Source organism: Doryrhamphus excisus, chromosome 10 (assembly GCF_030265055.1).
Source record: "Doryrhamphus excisus isolate RoL2022-K1 chromosome 10, RoL_Dexc_1.0, whole genome shotgun sequence".
In the NCBI taxonomy this organism is placed as follows: domain Eukaryota; kingdom Metazoa; phylum Chordata; class Actinopteri; order Syngnathiformes; family Syngnathidae; genus Doryrhamphus; species Doryrhamphus excisus.
In genome coordinates this window covers 3,948,004-3,961,235 of record NC_080475.1, presented here as the reverse complement: position 1 = coordinate 3,961,235, position 13,232 = coordinate 3,948,004, and the positions used below count along the sequence as shown (strand labels likewise).

General features: G+C 42.4%; 1 protein-coding gene across 4 annotated transcripts in view; it reads left to right on the top strand.

Annotated features, from left to right (window-relative positions):
• Positions 1-13,232, top strand: part of kif13a (kinesin family member 13A) — a 55,764-nt gene that overhangs the window by 1,401 nt on the left and 41,131 nt on the right. For 3 of the 4 annotated variants that reach the window (XM_058083510.1, XM_058083507.1, XM_058083509.1), the window contains exon 3: positions 11,962-11,977. In XM_058083510.1, coding sequence (XP_057939493.1) covers positions 11,962-11,977 — 16 coding nt within the window. The remainder of the gene's footprint in view (positions 1-11,961; positions 11,978-13,232) is intronic. The other variant, XM_058083508.1, reaches the window with a different exon arrangement.

The following is a 13,232-nucleotide window of genomic DNA, read 5'->3' as shown; positions in this document are numbered from 1 at the left end:
TTGTTCATTAGTTCCACAGTAACTACTCTAAATGTATGTGCCTTAGCTATTAGTTTCTTCATTTGTTACTCAGTAACTACTCACGGTTTATGTGCATCAGTTCCCCAATAAGTACTCTACTCGTTAGTTCCTCATTTGTTCATTAGTTCCTCAGTAACTATTCTAAATGTATGTGCCTTAGCTATTAGTTTCTTCATTCGTTACTCAGTAACTACTCATGGTTTATGTGCATCAGTTCCCCAATAACTACTCTACTTGTTAGTTCCTCATTTGTTCATTAGTTCCTCAGTAACTACTCTAAATGCATATGTGCCTTAGCTATTAGTTTCTTCATTAGTTCATTTGTTACTCAGTAACTACTCTAAATTGATGTGCCTTAGTTCCATGGTAACTACTCATTAGCGCTTTGTTAGTTCATTAGTAACTACTAAAAACGAATGTGCCTTAGTTCCATGGTAACTACTCATTAGCTCTTTGTTAGTTCATCAGTAACTTCTAAAAACTAATGTGCCTTAGTTCTTCAGTAAGTACCTGAAATGTATGTGCCTTAGTTAATAATACAAGTGTAAAGGTGACTATAGGGGTGTTACTTCACGTCTAGAGGTCTCTAATAGTGTATATTTAGAATGTTGTGTCTGGTAGCAATTAACTGCAATAAACAAAGGATTACTGTTGTATGTTGTCATTGTGACGTGTATGCCTCGGTGTTGCACCCCTGCGGAACGGAGGCCTGCGGGCCACCTATTGAGGACCCCTGCTATGTTTTATTCTCCGTATATTGTAATGACTTAACATGTCAGTGCTGTTTTGGCTTCTTGTGTTTAGACTGTGGTGGTTTTATGAAAACATGTAATTTTGCTCTTTGCTGCTGGAGCGACAACAAAAGTTTGTAGTTTTTTTTTTCTTCTCCGTCAACTGCCTTGTTTTGAAGACACCTGTTGGAAAAGTGTCGGATTTAGCGGGTATTAAGAGGCAACTATGGGTGGGGGGGGGCACACGACAGTCATGGGAACTTGTTCTCTCTTGTGGGAACACGACACAGAAAAGACATGTGCGGATACTTTTTGTGTCGTAATGTGAAAAAAAATCCGATAAATAAGAATCATGTTTTTCTACAGACCACACATCATGACCAAAACATGTGAGTGGAATATGAGGGATTTACTTTGATGCCCCCCGCCCCCATTCCTTTCCTTGTGTGGGACCTCAAGGCGGCAGGTTCAGTTTCCTTAAGTTCCAAATCTCAGCTTTCATCTGCACGTAATCAGCATATTTGACGTGGGAATGGCGGTTTTGTTGCAGGGTGATTCAGACACAATAGTTTAGACGGGGGGGCAGAGACAGGCAGAGAAATTCCTGAGGCGACTTAATGACAAGAAAATACCCCTCAAACCCTCGACTAGGGGGCACCTATTATAATCTGTCATGTCTCAGCTTGCCTGCCAACAAAACCATTGAATGCTGAACACAGAGGTTAGACAAGATTTGTGATCATTGTATTGTTTTGGATGCTTGGTAGCGAGTGTTGTATATGTTACTGTATTTTCACGGGTGGGGTGTGCATTTGGTACCCCCGGCCTTCAGTGGGCCGGCCAGAATTTTGGTCAGTATCAATAACAATCAATAATCATTGTAAATGTGTATATATAACAGGATACTAACACTCTGTAATTGATAATATGAATATGTTAGTCCTATTGTGACATACTTCACATTGTGGGTAGACACAAAGACGCTGAAATCTGATTGGACAAAAGCATCTAACATACATGCAGCCAAGAAATATGCTAAAAATGGAGTTAATAGCGTCTTGGGAATTAGTAGGTTATTATATATAACACTCTGACTCATGTTGTCAACACTAAACTCATCACACAGCAACCTAACATTGAAAAGGACTAACTGAGAAATATACAAACATGTACCAATATTCATTCATTCATTCATTTTCTACCGCTTTTCCTCATGAGGGTCGCGAGGGGTGCTGGAGCCTATCCCAGCTGTCTTTGGCCGAGAGGCGGGGTACATCCTGGACTGGTCGCCAGCCAGCCAATCACAGGGCACATATAGACAAACAACCATTCACACTCACATTCATACCTTTGTACAATTTGGAGTCGCTAATTAACCTAGCATGTTTTTGGGAATGTGGGAGGAAACCGGAGTACCCGGAGAAAACCCACGCAGAGATGCCCAAGGGTGGAATCGAACCCTGGTCTCCTAACTGTGAGGTCTGCGCGCTAACCGCTAACCGCCCTGTCTTGGGTATTAATTAATATAATTAAATTGAATAAATATACAAGTTTGAAATATAGGTCAGTGTTTCTGGTCATGGTTAGGCCAGCAGAGAAGGCCTTGCTGGTACCGCACACCACCCAGTTAAGGGCTTGTATTTCTAAAATTAGCATTAGCCTATCATGCATCCTCTCCTCACTGTGACGTTTGTCACATGATTGATATACAAGACAGGTAGTCGAACATGAATCCACCATACCTAGACTTACACTCCGACCAATCCCGGAAATGTCAATTTATTTATTCAAAACTTCACGGGATGTAATATGACGTCGTCATCAGCAGTGTAGCGCATCAGCGGTAACTTACCCCCCCATATTGTTCCGTTAGCCAAGTTCTGAGAAACCAAACTTTTTACTTCAATGGCCCCCACCGACTAAAAAGGACTACTTTCCTCATCACCAAAATGTGACCAGAACTCTACTCACAGGACGAAGTGGTGGGTAAGTCACTGTTGATGCACTACACTGCTACACATCAACTATCCCTTTAAGCGTTAACAAAATGACTTCTCCGCTCTCAGGAATGTTCTTTGTCTTTCCATTATTCCACCGCCTGTGCCACTAATCGACGTTTCCATGTAGGAAGGAATGGTTAGCATCTACTAATAACATATATTCTTAATCAAACATGGCGTTGACATGAAGTGCTGTGTGTGTGTTGTTCCTGAAAGTTTTCGAGCTTGGGTTATTGTTTACATCTTTGAGCCAGAATGGTGGAAAAGATGGCGCCTTGCATTTTTGTCTGTGTGTCATCACCCTCAGATGTGGTTGCTCTTTGTGTGTGAGCTGACAATTTAGTTTTCAAGAGTGTTTGGGATGTTCCATAACCATTGTTGTGTTCTCAGTGTAACAGTCTTCAGTCATGTTATGCTAATAGGTGCTGCTTTTGTGCAGACACATGTCGCAGCTATTCAAATATGTGACACATATGTGTGGGGGGGGGGGTCCTGGTAGTAAATGTCACCTAATTTACCTCGGCGAGATGGAGAGTTAAACTAAAAATCAACGGATTGATGAACTTCTCTTAGAACGGTTGTCTGTGAAACTGATTTAATGCTTCAAGCGAGACCGCAATGGACTACATTGTCACCACTGTGACACAAAATGCCTGACATGACTGCATTGGATGTGATATGCATCATTTGTTGTGTTCTTGGCATTTGTTGAGAGGAAAAAGGAAAAAAAACAACCCAAAACCTGACAAAAATAAATAAAAAAATTACAAAATTACCCAAAAAAAATGTAGAAAAAAAAATTTAAATTATATAGAATTAAATTTTATTATATTATATGTGCTGGAGCCTATCCCAGCTGTCTTCGGGCGAGAGGCGGGGTACACCCTGGACTGGTGGCCAGCCAATCACAGGGCACATATAGACAAACAACCATTCACACTCACATTCATACCTATGGACAATTTGGAGTCGCTAATTAACCTAGCATGTTTTTGGAATGGGGGAGGAAACCGGAGTACCCACGGAGAAAACCCACGCATGCACGGGGGGAACATGCAAACTCCACACAGAGATGGCCTAGCTGTGAGGTCTGTGCGCTAACCACTCGACCGCCGTGCCGCCTCATCATCATTATATTATGTTATGCTATGCTATGCTATGCTATGCTATGCTATGCTATGCTATATTATATTAGAATCGTCTATCACCTTGTACTTCGGTACGTGACAAAAAAAATACTTACACTATATTAGGAAAGCAGGAAGTGAACAAATAACTGTAACAGTTACTGATTGTAAAAGTACCAGATGGAGGGGTGGGATTTAATAAGCTTTGCTTCTTCCTACTCCTTTTGGACATGTGGAACTGTGAACTGATTATGGGATGCATTCAATTGTAATCTGATGCATGTTTAAATGAAATAAAACCATTACCATTAGCATTAGCATTACCAAAACAGACAACATCCGCCGCTTTACTTTTTCACCAGGACTGTTTTTGAGATTCTCAGCTTGGCTTTTATATCGGAACTTTGACTCACAAGGCCGGTCATTTGTCTTGGCTGCGTGTTTGCAGCTGGTTGCCTAGCAACAGCGGTTGAAGGGACTCAGAGGAGTTATGTCAACGACCAAATGTGAAATATGTCACAACCACACAAATGGTTTGTTCCGAAATAGAACGGATGAGAATGATGCACGCTCGCCTTTAAGAGTAGGAAACATGTGTCCTGTCCTCCGTGTTATGCCTGCAACTTCTACTGTTTTGCTGTCTGAAGAAGTACATGATGACGACATGTTTGAGAAGTCCAGCTACATTCACGCTGCGGTGTGTGTTTGATGCCCAACATTTTGTGAGTCATTCACATTGCCCCAAAAATTGTCAGTGTGCACGCAAAGCATCCAGGAAGTGACGTCCCACGCTCCGGCTGTGTATTATAAAAGTAAATATTGCCTCATTTTGTACTCTGCTTGGCACATTTGTGGCAATTTTAAATATTTTATGCAACAGTAATCTGCATTTTCTTACCTAAATGATTAAAATGGACACATAATACTCACCACTTGGCCATCTCTGTGTGGAGTTTGCATGTTCTCCCCGTGCATGCGTGGGTTTTCTCCGGGTACTCCGGTTTCCTCCCACATTCCAAAAACATGCTAGGTTAATTGGCGACTCCAAATTGTCCATAGGTATGAATGTGAGTGTGAATGGTTGTTTGTCTATATGTGCCCTGTGATTGGCTGGCCACCAGTCCAGGGTGTACGCTGCCTCACGCCCTGGAAGACAGCTGGGATAGGCTCCAGCAACCCCCGCGACCCTCGTGAGGAAAAGCGGTAGAAAATGAATGAACGAATTGATATTGGTACATGTTTGTATATTTCTCAGTTATACCTTGTCAATGTTAGGTTGCTGTGTGATGAGTTTAGTTTAGTTATATATAATGTGTTATATATAATTACCAACTGTGATTTGCAGTGGGTTGACAAACTCATCGTGAGGACACAATATTTCAACAAATAGTGAATGAATGAATGAACATTATACTCATTTTGGCTAACCACCAGGCCACTGTGCTGCCTGCCACTCATTGATATTCATTCATGTCCATTATAATGCTGCCCAAATACTTTTGCTCACTACTGTGTTTTCTCGGGTTTCTGAGTTCTCTTGAGTGTTTTCCAGGAAGAAACCCACTCAGCATTTTCCTGTGTGTCTATACAGCAGGGTGCCCTCTTGCTTTGAGTGGGTGGAGAGAACCGGGGCTTGATCTGTTCTAAACATACGAGGGGAATATTTGAAATGTTAGCCTGCAGTCCAGAGGAGCGAACTGTGCTGTAATCCAACACCGAGAGAGAAAGACAGTCGTCGTGTTTTTGGCTGTGGAACGACTTTGGAATTGTAATTGTCTTGAAGTATGTTGACAGGCCAGCAGGGGGAAAGAGTCTTATGTGTGGTTAAATTAAGGTTAAATGGTTTGGAGATGTAGATGTAGCAATCAGGGTGAATTTGCTCGACTTGTACTGACTCCCATTTCAGCAGCAGGATTATGTCATGAGGACCTCTTTGCTATGGCTGCTAAACTGTTAATCTGACGTTATTCCATTTGCAAATTTGGAGCCGCCACATGTGCATTTGTGGGTGTAGACACTCACTGTTTTCATTACGGTTTCTGGAAAAAGAAAATAACTACAATTACACAACATTACCATATTTCCTCATAACCGTTTATGTACTCAAACTACACCGTACCAGGCTTCTATAATAGGGGTACGGTCTAATGATCATGGTCATTATATATAACACTCTGACTCACGTTGTCATCTTACAAATAACAAATAATACTAAATTCATCACACAGCAACTTAACATTGAAAAGGTATAACTGAGAAATATACAAACATGTAACAATATTCATTCATTCACCGCTTATCCTAATGAGGGTCACAAAGGTGCTGGAGCCTATCCCAGCTGTCTTCGGGCGAGAGGCAGAGTACACCCTGCACTGGTGGCCAGCCAATCACAGGTCACATATAGACAAACGGACAATTTGGAGTCGCTAATTAACCTAGCATGTTTTTGGAATGTGGGAGGAAACCGGAGTACCCGGAGAAAACCCACGCATGCACGGGGAGAACATGCAAACTCCACACAGAGATGACCGAGGGTGGACTTGAACCCTGGTCTCCTCGCTGTGAGGTCTGTGTACTAACCACTCCTCCACCGTGCAGCAAGTGATTATATTAAATAATAATAAATAATAGGATTTGGCTGGCCGCTTGCTTGTTACTTACTACTACTAAGTACTACTACTTCAAGATTTGTCAGATTTGGACTTACTTTTCCGCACCGTTAATCACTGAGCAGTTCTATTGACAGTACATTTTGGCTCAGCACCAACTTCCAAGTACCAGCGATAACATACCTCATACATTGAAGAGATCTTGCAATTATTCATTAATGAAATACATAACACTGTGCGGTGCCTGCCTGAAATGCTGTAAAAACCCCTCCGTAATGTAACCCTGATGATGATGTGTATTATAGCAGAGATTGTTTAAGGAAATATATAACCATGAGCGCTATTAGATTTGCAACATAGCCGCTGAGATTATTTGGAACAGTTCCAAAGTACATATTATTTGTAGTATGCAGATTGTAGTGTTTGGGTGAGACATAATCTAATCATAATCTTGTGTGTTTGTTGCCTGCTGGGCTAGAAGAGGACATTTTTTGGTGGCATCATGACCCAGTGGCCTTAATCCTGGTTCGTAACCACGGGGGGGGGGATTCCCGCTGCTGCTGCTGCTCTCCCACCCACTCTTCATAACTTCCCTTTGGGTGCCAAATCTAAAAGTGGATGCTGCAGAAAAAGGCTTTTCCAATTAATGATGTGTACTCTTAACTTCAATCTCAATATCAAAGGAGGTATTTTCTACATGAGATGATAAGATATAGTCGATAAGATGGCCTCAAGGTATGGGGGGTGGGCATTGCCGCATTTTACGGGTGTCTTATCACAAGGATCCTGAAGGCTGGGGAGCATGAATGAGCATCGTTGACGAAACGCGACTCGCGTTCAAAACTCTGTGTGTGCTGAACCGCAGCAGAAGCCCTCAAACCTCAACATGTCGTACACGCTGAATTTAATCAGAATGTCCTCAGGGCAGAAACGTGGAAGCTTTTGTGAGCGAGACGCCCGCTGCTGTCACTGGAATATTGTGAATACACTTCACTTAGCATTTAGGCTGGCTAATTTTATGCCATATTAAAAAATCAGTCATATTTACAACTATTAACTTAATAGCCTCCATAATACTGTTGATCTAACCATGATGCATTGAAAGAAATCCTCCCAACAGGAAGAAGGTATGACATTGCTAAGAAGGAGACAGATTTCTGCGGAGATTAAAAGATTACATCGGGAGCTTGAATGGGAGAACTGGAGCCTAACATACTGGAACATATGTAGTGGGTTCTTAAAGTGATCAAGACAAGAAAGACAAAGTCACGTCATATTCCGTACAAGACGTGAGCGAACCTTTTGTCTTCAGTGAGGAAATAATAATGACATCAAGTTCTAAATATATCCACTTGTGTATAATTCCCTCCATTGTCTTGTGCTGCATTCCCGGCATTCCAGATGTGTATACTGTATGGACGCAAGCGAACCAAGCGGGAATGCTTGCAGGAGTTAGTTATACTGTAGCATATTTCCCATGTGTGCTGGCTTTCTTATTTGTTTCTCATTAGTCTTCCGTGTTTGTATGATGGACCCTCCCAATATTCCTTCATGGAGTATCCCACCGGGATACAATGGATTGTCATTATTTGTCTGAACAGCTTTGTTCACATTTAGTAACCCCATGGGGTGGGCTAATCTTTTCACATGACTATAAATTGGAAACTATCGGCTGTGCTCAAAATGCTTTGGAAGACATGCTAGCATAAATGTAATATACATATATCATTGGGCAAATGGTCAGTGACATGGAATTTGTTGTGAAGTCTCAACGTTTCTTCCTCAAATTTTACAGGCATGTGGTTGTCAGTCCCCCGAAACTGTGTACCAAATTTCATGATGATTCCGGTAACCCCCCTAAAGTTAGTGGGGGTTTTTTGTAGACCTGTGCAACAAATTTCAATCCTTCTGGGGGTCACACTGTAGGATTGAATAACAGCGCTACCATGTGGAGTTGGCAATTTTCACTGCTGTGTTATTGTACAATGACACTCACGTTGTAATCTTACAAATAGCACAAAACTCATCACACAGCAACCTAACATTGAAAATGTGTAACTGAGAAATATACAAACATGTACCAATATTCATTGTTCAGGTTGCCTTTAGAAGACGTTTCGCCTCTCATCCGACATGATGGGTCACACACCAGTCAGACTAGATAGGACAACTAGAGTTGTCCCACTTGCGAGAGCTAGACTAGAGCTGTCCTATCTAGTCTATGACCAGAAACTAGGTGGGACACACACCATTCATTTTCTACCGCTTATGCTTACTGCGAATCACAGTAGGTCATTATATATAACACTCATGTTGTCATCTTACAAATAACACAAAACTCATCACACAGCAACCTAACATTGAAAATGTATAACTGAGAAATATACAAACATGTACCAATATTAATTGTTCAGGTTGTCTTTAGAAGACGTTTCGCCTCTCATCCGACACGATGGGTCTCACACCAGTCAGACTAGATAGGACAGCTGTCCTCTAGACTAGAGTTGTCCCACTTGCTAGAGTTAGACAAGAGCTGTCCTTTCTAGTCTATGACCAAAGACTAGGTGGGACACACGCCATTCATTTTCTACCGCTTATGCTTACTGCAAATCACAATTTGACACTCATGTTGTCATATTACAAATAACACAAAACTCATCACACAGCAACCTAACATTGAAAAGGTATACAGTGAAGAAAATAAGTATTTGAACACCCTGCTATTTTGCTATTTCTCCCACTTAGAAATCATGGAGGGGTCTGAAATTTTCATCGTAGGTGCATGTCCACTGTGAGAGAGATAAACTAAAAAGAAAAATCCAGAAATCACAATGCATGATTTTTTAACAATTTATTTGTGTGATACAGCTGCAAATAAGTATTTGAACACCTGTGTATCATCTAGAATTCTGACCCTGAAAGACCTGTTAGTCTGCCCATTAGAAGTCCACCTGCACTCCATGTATCATCCTGAATCAGATGCACCTGTTTGAGGTCGTTAGCTGCATAAAGACACCTGTCCACCCCATACAATCAGTAAGACTTTAACTTGTAACATGGCGAAGACCAAAGAGCTGTCCAAAGACACCAGAGACAAAATTGTACACCTCCACAAGGCTGGAAAGGGCTACGGAGCAATTACCAAGCAGCTTGGTGAAAAAAGGTCCACTGTTGGAGCGATCATTAGAAAATGGAAGAAGCTAAACATGACGGTCAATCTCAATCGGAGTGGAGCCCCATGCAAGATATCACCTCGTGGGGTCTCAATGATTCTAAGAAAGGTGAGGAATCAGCCCAGAACTACACGACAGGACTTGGTCAATGACCTGAAAAGAGCTGGGACCACCGTTTCCAAGGTTACTGTAGGTAATACACTAAGACGTCATGATGTGAAATCATGCATGGCACGAAAGGTTCCCCTGCTTAAACCAGCACATGTCAAGGCCCGTCTTAAGTTTGCATATGACCATTTGGATGATACAGAGGAGTCATGGGAGAAAGTTTTATGGTCAGATGAGACCAAAATAGAACTTTTTGGTCATAATTCCAATAAGCGTGTTTGGAGGAAGAAGAATGAAGAGTACAATCCGAAGAACACCATCCCTACTGTGAAGCATGGGGGTGGTAGCATCATGCTTTGGGGGTGTTTTTCTGCACATGGGACAGGACGAGTGCACTGCATTAAAGAGAGGATGACTGGGGCCGTGTATTGTGAGATTTTGGGGAACAACCTCCTTCCCTCTGTCAGAGCATTGAAGATGGGTCGTGGCTGGGTCTTCCAACACGACAACGACCCGAAGCACACAGCCAGGAAAACCAAGGAGTGGCTCCGTAAGAAGCATATCAAGGTTCTAGCATGGCCCAGCCAGTCTCCAGACCTGAACCCAATCGAAAATCTTTGGAGGGAGCTCAAACTCCGTGTTTCTCAGCGACAGCCCAGAAACCTGACTGATCTAGAGAAGATCTGTGTGGAGGAGTGGGCCAAGATCCCTCCTGCAGTGTGTGCAAACCTGGTGAAAAACTACAGGAAACGTTTGACCTCTGTAATAGCAAACAAAGGCTACTGTACCAAATATTAACATTCATTTTCTCAGGTGTTCAAATACTTATTTGCAGCTGTATCACACAAATAAATTGTTAAAAAAATCATGCATTGTGATTTCTGGATTTTTCTTTTTAGTTTATCTCTCTCACAGTGGACATGCACCTACGATGAAAATTTCAGACCCCTCCATGATTTCTAAGTGGGAGAAATAGCAAAATAGCAGGGTGTTCAAATACTTATTTTCTTCACTGTAACTGACAAATATACAAACATGTACCAATATTTACTCATTAATTTTCTACCGCTTATCCTTACGAGAAAAACAGAACAGTGTGCTGGCCACAGAGCTTTCTAGATGTGCAATGTTGCATCCCAGAGATGAGTGGCCTTCAGGTGTCGTGTTTCCAGCCTTATTAAAGCCCAGTATTAGTTACTGTGTGAAGGTGATGACCTCTTGATGCTTTATATCAGCAGATGCTTATACGGCGGATCTGACGATCAGTACAGCAAATGTAAAAGTACCTCCTACAGTGCAAATGTAACATTGAATGTCTTGTATCATCAAATATTTTGTGTCACCCAGTCAATATTCTTTGACTAATAATGGGCCATAGTAAACCACAAAACAGCGATCATTTATTAAATACCTGGTGATTAATTTGATGACTGTCCCTGCCACATATGTCAACATAAACGGCCTGATTCTTCAAATAACACAAAACTCATCACACAGCAACTTAACATTGAAAAGGTATAACTGAGAAGTATACAAACATGTACCAATATTCACTGTTCAGGTTGCCTTTAGAAGACGTTTCGCCTCTCATCCGACACGATGGGTCACACACCAGTCAGACTAGATAGGACAGCGATCATTTATTAAATACCTGGTGATTAATTTGAGGGAGCGATGTAGCGAGGGATGACTGTCCCTGCCACATATGTCAACATAAACGTCCTGATTCTTCATAGAAATCACCCCCTTTGATTTCATGTTGACAAAATTGTACCGCGTATGTCGACATCGACTAGATGGCTTGTCAACATTAAGTGGGTACCACTGCATTATTGCCTTTAGGGAAGCCATGAGAATAATCCTATATGACATGAGGATGTATACATACTGCGCTAACCTTTTGTCCTTAGTTCCGGCATCTGGGTACGGCGAGCTCAGCTCACCCCAACTTGTCCTCTTTGTTCAGTCCACAGGCATAAGATCTATTTACTCAACAGAGTCAGTGGGACATTGAATACTAAATCTCTTCCCTTTCGCTCGCGCTCCACTGCTCCAGTTATCAACCCAATCACAGCACCGGGAAATGCTGCTTAGGAAGCAGACTGAAAAACTACATTTTGCAAGTTAAATTGAGTACTAACTGTACTTTTTGTCTCTCTCTTTCTTCACATGGGAATTCTTCTGTCATTCAGCAGGAAGCAATCGAAGGTATGTACCTCACACTTCACCTGTCTGTTACTACAGTACTACAGTAAACCTCGGATATATCGGACTCGGATATATCGGAAATTCGCTCACAACGGACAGATAAAAAAGAACCGATTTTTCTGTAATGCATTTCCAATAAAAATTCATTGCATATATCGGATTTTTTATAACGGATTTCGCCTATTTCGGACAAAATCTCCGGTCCCGTTCCAATGCATTTCCATTTAAATTTCCCTCGCATATATCGGATGGCCGCATCGTGGCGCTCCGATTCGCCGAATCGTGACAGGCCGCTATACGACGTCATTTGCAGCGTTTGCAGCGTTGCCTGCGCGTCCAGGTACATTGGAAACATAGTCAAGGAAGTGCCTTTTTATAACGGATAAAATCCGATTTACGCATATACCGGATATAAATCCGATATATGCGTAAAACGGACATTTTCCGGTATACGCATATAACGGATTTCGCTTATATTGGACAAAACCAGTGGGAACGATTGAATCCGATATATCCGAGGTTTACTGTACAATGAACGTCAGCAATCAAATCAAATCAACTTTATTTGTATAGCACTTTTCCTGCAAAGACATGCAACACAAAGTGCTTTACAGAATTAAAACAATTACTACAATTAAAAGGAAAAAACAAAGTAACAAAAGAAAGCCCCTCCCTCCCACCCTCCATACTCGACACACACACACACACACACACAATCACACACAGTAGGGAGACATGGCATGGCACTGAGGATCAAGGAAACGCCACCTTTGGGGCCGTCCACACTGGGAGGAGCTGCAGGCCGTGCCATCGGGGCACAGACGGGCAGACCCCCACATTAAAGGGAGGAACCCCCAGCCGGCCCGGGTCGAATTGACCCAAGGATGGCACACCCCCTCAGCAGACCCGACACAGCCCCCAGTGTGGAGGACCCCCCTGAGCGTCAACAGAAGCCATATGACTGCAAGGAGCCTTCAAATTGTGGGGGTAAAAAAAAAATGGAGACGGTTTCCTTGAGGATGTGAGAAGCATCCCGCACAGCTCTGTGCACAATGGCAGTGATTGAAGGCGTTTTTAGTCGTTTGGTTGGTGGGTTCAGCAGGAGCCGGATAGATGTCCGTGTGAACGTGTCAGCGCTCTAAGATGGTGCTGAACACCCACAAAGGTCTCTACAATGAGAGCAGGGATGAGCGTGGACACTGGGCTAGTGTGTGCGCGCACATTCAAAGCTGCATTGTTTTGCCATCACACCCCC